The sequence below is a fragment of the Oncorhynchus tshawytscha genome, linkage group LG21 (genome assembly GCF_018296145.1).
Source record: "Oncorhynchus tshawytscha isolate Ot180627B linkage group LG21, Otsh_v2.0, whole genome shotgun sequence".
Lineage (NCBI taxonomy): Eukaryota > Metazoa > Chordata > Actinopteri > Salmoniformes > Salmonidae > Oncorhynchus > Oncorhynchus tshawytscha.
Window position 1 is genome coordinate 4,958,394 of NC_056449.1, and position 10,725 is coordinate 4,969,118.

Here is a 10,725-nt window from a genome sequence, read left to right on the forward strand (position 1 = left end):
TAGTGGGTGCAGTCAACACACCAGAACACAATTAACAAGATAGAGGATAGAGAGTTTTGTTGATGCTGAGAACGAAATGTATATGTTTTTAAATATCATTCATAGAATGTTCTCTGAATAATAATGTTTTCTTGTGGATTTTATGTAAAGAGTTCTTAATGTTCTCGGAACAATTTCAGAACATGACAAATAGAACTATGAGAAAACCTGTAGGAAACGTTATTACCACAGAAGAACTTTGTTTCTAAATGTTCTCTGAACTATTTGAGAACATTCCCAATGTCAAACCAAATTGGTCGCACTTTAGAGTGCTGGATGTCTGTATCCCCCCTCCCCTTCATTCTGTTACAGACTACACATGGCTTTCATCAGCTGAGGCAGTGCAGAAGTGTGTGTGTTGTGTGTGTGCGGATAGTGTTAATTGCAAACACCTGAGTGACATGCTTGGCTCAAGTCTTATAGCTGCTAGGCTGTCACTTTGGGTGATTATAAAAGTGTCACGATACTCAGTCCCTGCTTTCACTGCAGTGACACACATTTGACTCCTGACCCCCACATTACATGACAATGCATGTATATATTTTTTGCACACTCTCATTCATTTAGGATGATTTACAGTAAGTACCCTAAGCCCACATTTAAATCAAGATACTTAAGCAACTATATTAAACCGTCACCATAACGTGTAATACCTACATGAGCCCATAGGGGGCGGAGGAGTGCAATGCTGAGCAGGGAGCTCTATGGTGAGGACATAGCTGCAGAGACAGAAACACAAACACAGACAGACAGACAGACAGACAGACAGACAGACAGACAGACAGACAGACAGACAGACAGACAGACAGACAGACAGACAGACAGACAGACAGACAGACAGACAGACAGACAGACAGACAGACAGACAGACAGACAGACAGACAGACAGACAGACAGACAGACAGACAGACAGACAGACAGACAGACAGACAGACAGACAGAGAAATGGCTCAGTCTGTGCTCTGGTCTTAGAGAGCATTAGGTTTCAGGTGGCGAGCGTGGGTCTTAAAGGGAGAGGGGCTCGGCTTACAGCGCCGTGCAGAGAGGGCTGCCTATCGGCCCCTCAAAGAACTAGGGACAGACAGACACACTGACTCACACACATACAGGGGGGCTCAAATGTACACACACACACGCAGGCACTGAAGCACTCACACACACAGGCATGCACATACACACCACACCTGCATGCACACAAACCACACACATGCAACACACACACACGTACACACACTGTACACAATCACACAGACATACACAAGCACACACACACACGCATGCATACATACTGTACACATAAAAGCACAAACAATATACATGTGTTGTCTCCATGTATGTGGGAACAGACTGGGAAAGCAGAGGACACCAAACTCAACAAACCCTATGCTAATTGGCTGAACTCAACAAACCCCATGCTAATTAGCTGACAAACATCCATCTGAAATAAACACATCAGCTGAACAATTAACTTAACAGCCCGGGACAAAGACAGTCTAATTGTTAAGAGATGGTTCAAACGTGTCTATGGGCTGTTTGTCTGCATTTAATTCTCTTGCATTTTGATAATGCTAAGCATTTACAAACACCATGCTTTGGGGTTAAATAGAGAAAAAAATAAAGATCTTTGAATAGATTTCAGAGAATAGCTGTGGTTACATTTCATTCCGAAACCCGACTAACCACAGTGAAACCATGTTGATTACACAGTCATTTTGTATAATGAACTGTGCAATAAAACGAAACATCTGATATAATATGATATTGACATAATTAAATGAAAAACATGAGTAATCACTAGGGGAGGGAATGAGCTATTTCAGAGCACATTACTTTTACAAGACCAGGTTACTCTCTACACTTATTCTCCAGGTGGTACGATCATTGAACCCATTGAGATGATGCACTGCATATAGGAAGTAAAATACTACAAACACATGTCCTTTACCACATTCTGCTTTCCTTCAGCTAATTGAGTACATACTGAAGAACAGGCTTCCAACAAACACTCTCACGCATACACACACACGCACACACACACACACACACACACACACACACACACACACACACACACACACACACACACACACACACACACACACACACACACACACACACACACACACACACACACACACAATGAACAGGCTCCCAACAAATACTCTCACTCTCTCTCTCTCTCTCTCTCTCTCTCTCTCACAAAAACACACACACACACACACACACACACACACACACACACACACACACACACACACACACACACACACACACACACACACACACACACACACACACACACTATGAACAGGCCCCCAACAAATACTCTCTCTCTCTCTCTTTCTCTCTCTCTCACACACACACACACACCACAAACATCAGAGAGGAACAACAATGGTCCAATTGACTAACCAGCTGACCAGTCAGGGAAGAAGTATGGTGCAGAGCCACAAGTGGACCTGGAATGTTTTGAATGTGCTCCAGAAATTCAGGCATGCAAACTTTTCCACCTGCTCTGGAAGCCAGTGATTCACACAGGGACAATAGAGACATGGCTGACCACAGAGGAGACAAGAGCAATGCAACTCATGAAGACAGTTAGAGAAAAGACACACGCACGCCTGCACACACACACACACACACACACACACACACACACACACACACACACACACACACACACACACACACACACACACACACACACACACACACACACACACACACACACCTCCTATCTCACTCTTCCTCTAAAGCTAGGGGATTTCTTTGTCATGGTGAATTAGGAGCCAGCTCTGTACTTCACAAGTTAATATGAAGAAAAACTCTCGATTAGATAAGTAACAATAACAACTTTAAGGTTCACATTTTATCAATCTGGGTAGCAAAGTCTTTGAGTAGAGGAAGCATGCATGGCAAATGCTGAAAGATGAATTTCCCCAAAAACAGGGAAGGGCCAGCATTCCTCATATAGTTACGATTACAGAAACGCATGAATAGCAGACGACTGGTTGTGTACATGAGTCGGTCTGGGTGTGTGCCTACGTGTTTGTGTGTATTGCACTGTTTTTCACCCTCCGGACTATCACAGGCCGTGTAATGCACACCACACGCCACACGTGGCCAAACTTGGCGCATCGCCGGAACGTCTATTAATGTTAGCAGGTTCCACTGGCACTAAGCAACAGAGCTCACCCTGTCCTGGCCATCCCATAGACATAGACCAATCTGAGGGGTATTTATCACACTCTCCCTCTGAGCCTCTCCCAGTCTGGGTCTACAGGCTTAGGGACACTAATCCTTTACAAAAGGCATCCATCCACTGAATACACACTTGAGGAAAACTTGGGATGCTGTAAACAACTATCAATATCAACTGGTGGTAGAGAGCGTAAAGCTCAACGCACTCTTCTGGATCCCTTCGATACACAGCCAACCCAGCAACAACTGACACTAGTGTAAAACAGTCCAGCGTGTGCGTGTGCGTGCGTGCGTGTGTGTGTGTGTTTGCATACATGTAATGTTCATGTGTTGCGTGCGTAGAGGCTTTTATAACCATGATATAGCCATGAACCAATAGGAGAGAAGAGAGAGACGTACCTGGTGGGCAGGAACACTCTTGGGGGACGTCCCTTGCCATGCGCAGTTTGGGCATCACTTCACTCAGTCTCTGGGGATAGAAGGGAGAGAGAGAGAGAGAGAGAGAGAGAGAGAGAGAGAGAGAGAGAGAGCGCGCACGAGAGAGAGAGAGAGAGAGAGAGAGAGAGAGAGCACGAGAGAGAGAGAGAGAGAGAGAGAGAGAGAGAGAGAGAGAGAGAGAGAGAGAGAGCACACGAGAGAGAGAGAGCACGAGAGAGAGAGAGAGAGGTAAAGGCTCTGAAACAATGCAGACTGCGTGTGCAGTAGCAATAACCATAAATTCACCATAAAAGGTTTAGTAAATCCAGACTTGATCTGGAAACATTCATTTATCTGAGTTAGAGGGGAAAGTGAAGGCCAGGAGAAATGTTTTGGTACAAACATTATGTTGAAGATTACTGCACATTCCAGTTGGTTTGACTCAAGTCCGTCTCCCGTCGGTAGTTTTAAGAGGGCTATATAAAGCAACCACTATGCAATGAGACACACTGGTGAATTTTGTGGGTTTATAACAAGCAGTATAAGCAGTAAGATTAACTTAAATAACTTAACCTATTGTTAGAAATGGACATGAACCACTATAAGCAATACATCAATTATTATGTAGCACCTTGGTAACGTGAATATAATACTGTAAAAATGATAAAGTGATGTAATTATAATTTTACCAGTTCAGGTAAATAATGTACGAAAACGTAACCAGGTTTTCAATGACCTGGCCATCATCCTTTCTATCAAGAGGGGACTTTTTGGGAGATAGCCTACAACATATTTTTCCAAAGAGATATGGCGAAATACTGTCACAGCACAGACAGAGAGTATAAAAGCCAGCTTGTGTATCACCAAGCTTTACATCACTTTGTCTTTCATCAGGCGATACCTGATAATATCTAGAGACAGAAGGAATCGCACAGCGGTGCCTTGACCATTAGAGTCAGTCGCTTGAGGAATCAACATCTTCAGACATGAGTCATTATGTCATTACGCGCAACATTACGCACGGCATTTAGTCTATTCTGGCTACATATTATGGAGACCCAAACAGGAAGCTGCATGAATAAAAAATAAAGAGAAATACACTGTGATATATTTACATAGTGTTACATTTTAAATGTCCCCCCCCCCCAAAAAAAAAACGTCGTGTAGCTAGCTACCTCTTGCAGGAGCGTCTCGATAGAACTCCTTAGTGCCGGTAGTACAGTCCCATCCTCGCGCGTGAAGGCGCTCTCCGGAGGGTTAAACACTGTGTTTTTCTCCAACTCCAGCGCATCCAGTCGGTTCTCCAGTTGGTAAGTCTTGAAGCTCATGAGCAGGCAGATGGCTATGGAGCTCAGGGACAACATGAAACACACCACCGTAGGGAAACAGACCAGACAGCGCAGGAGAAGAGACCTGGGCGCGCATGGACGGAGTGCTGCCTTGCTCTCCCCGTTATCCTCCGTTGAATCCATAACTTTAAATCCCGGTTAGAAACAAATGGTCTTGATGAATTTATGAATAAAAAAATGTATAATGATGAAATATGCGCATTTAGTAACTAAACTATGTCAGACTTTGTAGTGTGCTGCTGCTACACATTCAACTCACCCCAACACGGTTTCTTAAATTAGCCTTGGAACAAGAGGCTGAAATGCTGAGCGCGTTGCGCACGGTTTGCATATGGCAGACACAGATGGGTGCAATCTGGATGCGCACCAGATAAATTGAGTCCTCTATCCCAGATCGTTTTGTTCCTGCGCTAGAGAGTATGTGGATGGGATGGGGAATCAGTCAACAGTCAAATTTCTTTTAAAAAATAAAAAAAAGTTGCATGTTCGGCAAATTGAGATGCGCCCGCCCGGTTGACCATGTGGGGGAGGGAGATACAGTCGACAGAGGGAGAGAAATGTTGGCTGTAGATCGACAACTTCCGTGAAAGCGTGAAGTTATAAGGCTGTGAATGTGTATAGACTATAGCCTAGATATGTTTTGAGTTACTTTGATTGGATTCAATCTCGGGCAGTCAACTTTGAATTATAGTTTGAGGTGTCCGTATTTTCTACAGGGGTTTGAGACTTGGATTTCAACCTCTAAATGATATTTGGCCCCATAGCCGTAATTTGGCCCCAGAGAGTCATGTTTTCTGTCCTTGGTGTTGAAATCAAATCAGTTTAATAATAGATATGCCAGTCAAGTAGCCTACACCTCGGTTGTTGACTCTCAGAAAAAGATCTCATCTACTTTGTCCACATTATATTACTGTAGTCGAGGCTATTTAATTATTCTTCAAATTCGTAAACATGAAGTATCAAGATGATGCTGTTGAGTGCCATGGGTAGGCTAGTCGAGTATCATGGCTGTTGAGTGTCATGCCGGACAGACTCTCTCGATCGAGAACCTAAATTGACCTATATTTGAAATAATTTAAAATACAATTGTTTTCGTGTTTGCACAGTATTTAGCTCACTGCAGTTCCTCAACCTGGTTCCTGAACTTGTCTGCCTTACCTGACCGCGGATTCATCCAATTGCGTTATTCTAACATATTAAAACGGTTGCCTATATATTAACGGAAATATATAATCTAATAGATATATATCATTGGAAAATGTATGACACTCACCAAGTCTTCAGTTAAAGTGTGATAGGCCTGGGCAGTGAGCTGTCGATTATTGCGCCGCAAGCACAGGTTGTGGAAAAGCTCTCTCCTGCCACCTACTGCTCATCATAGCTTAAGTGTCACTCCACCAAACCATTATGATTTGGACTTAGATTTTTTAACAACTTTTTACCCCAAATAAATAATATTTTCTGAACACCTCACGACATGAAGTGCATATTTAATCTCCAAGAAAACATATTTTCCCATCTCAGGCATCAAAGGCTATTATTGTCGGCCATTTTCTTCTGATACTGACACCACATGTCTTCAACCCTCTTATGGACTCTATGGAAGTTGTCTGAAAAAGATTATAAAGACACTTGTAATAAAATCAACATTTCCCTATGAATCATAAGTCCCTCAAACTAATTAAATAATTGCAAATTTAACATGTATATAAAATCTCACACTTTTGCTATACTAAATCCTGAAATGGACACCGTGTCAGCGGCCTTATCATTTTTAAAATCAAAAGTATGGTTTCACTTCAGAATTTGAACAAAAATGTTCATGATTGGTTTAAACATTTCAGACTGAGCTGAACAAACATAAAATTCATATTTCGTAACCTTTGTATAACAAAAGTGAAACAGGGTCTTGAAACAGGATTGAGACTAGGGTAACAGGGTCTTGAAACAGGATTGAGACTAGGGTAACAGGGTAGAAGATGCGGTCTGGCCAACGCACCACCGGGGGAAAACTTACCACCCTCCAGGACACCTACAGCACCCAATGTCACAAGAAGGCCAAAAGATCATCAAGGACACCAATCACCCGAGCTACTGCCTATTCACACCGTTATCAACCAGAAGGCGAGGTTAGTACAGGTGCATCAAAGCTGGGACCCGAGAGACTGAAAAACAGCTTCTATCTCAAGGCCATCAGACTGTTAAACAGCCATCACTAGCACATTAGAGGCTGCTGCCTATAGGCATAGACTAGAAATCACTGGCCACTTTAAGGAATGGAACACTAGTCACTTGAATAATGTTTACATATCTTGCGTTATTCATCTCATATGTATATACTGTATTCTATACTATTCTACTGTATCTTAGTCCGTTCCGCTCTGACATCGCTCGTCCATATGTATATAGTCTTAATTCATTTCTACTTAGATTTGTGTGTATTGAGTATATGTTGTGTAATATGTTAGGTATTACTTGTTAGATATTACTGCACTGTCGCAGCTAGAAGCACAAGCATTTCACTACACTCGCAATAACATCTGCTAATCAAGTGTATGTGATGTGACCAATAAAAATTGATTTGATTTTAATGGTAACGTCTTCCATTTAAATTGGTTTTTGTTTACTCTCAAAATTCACTTCAAGATTTTCTATAAACATTGTATTTCATAGCTATAACCATGTAGTGAGGACAATAGATGTCAATTTGAATCAAACTGAATTTTATTAACCAAAAAATAATAAAATAATCATAAAATAATAAAAAATAAAAATAACAGACATGAATAACATTGAAAAGACCTGGGCCTTCCTGTTAAAACACCACAGGCTGGTTTCCCACTGGGTACACATCGTATTGGAAGGCTGAGGCTTTGGGGGTATATTGTGTGTGTGTGTGTGTGTGTGTGGACATGATGACACTCCGGGGAGACGGCTGCTGTGCTATTTGTTGCTACTTGGCTACGTGTCAGACTTTTTCGCTTTCAATAACCGTTTAATCAAACTCTGTATTTAACAAGTTGACCAAAGTCTTAGTTTTGTCCTGTTTTACACCGGACCTTTTATGTGGGCCTGGATCTGCAGGACTTCCTCCGGCCAAAAAAGCTAACTAACATTATGCCTTCTCATTGCAGGCGCTGTACACATAATGTACATAACTATCACATTATGGTGAGGATAGCCAAGATGTAAGCCCAGGCGCAATCGTTTAGGCAAGGACAATTGAAGTGTAGGAAAGTATTATACTGTGCCACCAGTAAATACAGGTAGTAGTGTTAAGCACAGTCTCCGCGGCCAGACAATGTTCTCATGGCTTCTGGAAAGAAATGCTAAACCGGTGTTGCTCATTCCGTCTCAGTCTCCAATATCTCTGCTGCAATAGTCTATGTGCAGACGGGCTATGGTCAGTCTGTCTTATCTGGTGTCTCTTGCTCTTTCTCCCTTCCCGGTGGACCTAAGTCCTAGGACCATGCCTCAGGACTACCTGGCCTGACGATTGCTGGCTGGTTGTTTCCCTCGTCAATCTACACACAATACCCCATAATGACAGAGCAGAAACAGGTTTAGACATTTTTGCAAATTTATTAAAAAAGAAAAACGGAAATATCACATTTACATTAGTATTCAGACCCTTTACTCAGTATTTTGTTGAAGCACCTTTGGCAGAGATTTCAGCCTTGAGTATTCTTGGGTATTCCTGGGTCGCCCCAGTCTGAGGTCCTAAACGCTCTGGAGCAGGTTTTCATCAATGATCTCTGTTCTTTGCTCTGTTCATCTTTACTTCGATCCTGACTAGTCTTCTAGTCCCTGCCGCTGAAAAACATCCCCACAGCATGACGCCTCCACCACCATGCTTCACCGCAAGGATGGTGCCAGGTTTCCTCCAGATGTGATACTTGGCATCCAGGCCAAAGAGTTCCATCTTGGTTTCATCAGACCAGAGAATCTCGTTTCTCATGGTCTGGGAGTCTTTAGGTGCCTCCAAGTGGGCTGTCATGTACCTTTTACTGAGGAGTGGCTTCCGTCTGGCCACTCTAACGTAAAGGCCTGATTGGTGAAGTGCTGCAAAGATGGTTGTCCTTCTGGAAGGTTCTCCCATCTCCACAGAGGAACTCTGGAGCTCTGTCAGAGTGACCATTGAGTTCTTGGTTACCTCCCTGACCAAGGCCCTTCTCCCCCCCCGACTGCTCAGTTTGGCTAGGTGGACAGCTCTAGAAAGAGTCACGGTGGTTCCAAACTTCTTCCATTTAAGAATGATGGAGGCCACTGTGTTCTTGGGGACCTTTAATGCTGCAGAAATGTTTTGGTAACCCTAGACACAATCCTGTCTCTGAGCTTTACAGACAATTCCTTCGACCTCATGGCTTGGTTTTTGCTCTGAGATGCATTGTCAACTGTGGGACCTGATATAGACAGGTGTGTGCCTTTCCAAACCATGTCCAATCCATTTAATTTACCACAGGTCGACTCCAATGAAGTTGTGGAAAGGTCTCAAGGATGATTAATGGAAAAATGAAGCACCTGAGCTCAATTTCAAGTCTCATAGCAAAGGTTGTGAATACTTATAGAAATTAAGGTATTTCTGTTTTTGAAAAAATTTCTAAAAACCTGTTTTTGCTTTGTATTACAGGGTATTGTGTGTAGATTGATGAGGATATTTTGGGGGGTTTAATCCATTTTAGAAAAAAAGCTCTAATTTAACAAAATGGGGAAAAAGTCAAGGGTCTGAATAATTTCCGAAGGCACTGTATATGCAGATTTTCAGGGCAATTTACTAGATGTGATGATCTAAGCAGAAATGTATATTGACAAGTTCAGAATGCTTTTCCCAGTGACGTCACTCTAATAATCAGGGCCGGTCTTTGCCTTTCTGCCGACCCTGCAAGAATAGAATAGTCCCAGTGAGCAACATTACATTCCAGACGTTGAAGTTAGGTTCAATTTAGGTTCTGAATGAAAGATGGAAAGGTATTTTCCATATCTTTAAAATACATATGGACGTTGAAAAGGCCTCTTTTTCGGACTTTGAAAATATGTGTTTTCTGGATGTTGAAATCAGGCTCATTTTTAGTTCTGAATTAAAGTTGAAAAGAAGGTAATTTATAGACATCTATGCTTGGGCCAAATCCAGGCTGTTCCAGACTGGACAAAATCTAAAAGAAACATAGACTGCACCAAAAAAAGATCCAAAAGGCGTCGGTCCGTGCTTACTGTGGTGTAGCCTGAAATTTTACTTTATGATAACTATATGATAAGCCTACCGTTTGTAAAACACCAAAAGTAGACGTCCGTTCTGGACAGGACAACAAAAAAAAGACATTGGCTCACGCTTAATGTGGTGTAGCCTACTATGTTGGCCTGCAAATATTTTCTTTTTCGCTCTGATCAGCTTGTCAAAAATGTACAGATACAAACTTGAAACCACTGATCATGACAATAGGGTTCAACTCCTGGACAGTGTGATTGTCCATTTTACTTTGAGCTGTCCTGTTTTTAGGATATGTTGCTTGTTAACATAACATTTTTATTTTATTTGATTGAGCGCCATTTAAGCTAGGCTATTTGATCGGAGAAACAGTTTAGCTCAGAAAGTACTGCCCTCGTCAATCTGCCTTCATCGACGGCCGCCTAATCCTGCTAATAAACCTATTCATGACGACTACTGTATATATTCTTAACATGGACAACATTGCAGTCAATATATGCATGTGGTTATGAG

The 10,725-nt window shown here is 42.2% G+C and overlaps 1 protein-coding gene across 7 annotated transcripts in view; it reads right to left on the minus strand.

The window, feature by feature from the left end:
- Positions 1-5,541, minus strand: part of LOC112220748 (collagen alpha-1(XXIII) chain) — a 220,710-nt gene extending 215,169 nt beyond the window's left edge. For 4 of the 7 annotated variants that reach the window (XM_042302904.1, XM_042302900.1, XM_042302902.1 and 1 more), the window contains exons 1-2: positions 4,833-5,540; positions 3,640-3,709 (exon numbers count right to left, since the gene is read on the minus strand). In XM_042302904.1, the coding sequence (XP_042158838.1) occupies positions 3,640-3,709; positions 4,833-5,129 (367 nt within the window). In that variant the 5' untranslated portion in view covers positions 5,130-5,540. Of the gene's footprint in view, positions 1-3,639; positions 3,710-4,832 lie in introns of all 7 variants that reach the window. The other 3 variants (XM_042302906.1, XM_042302903.1, XM_042302905.1) reach the window with 2 other exon arrangements.
- Between the last annotated feature and the right edge of the window lie 5,184 nt (positions 5,542-10,725).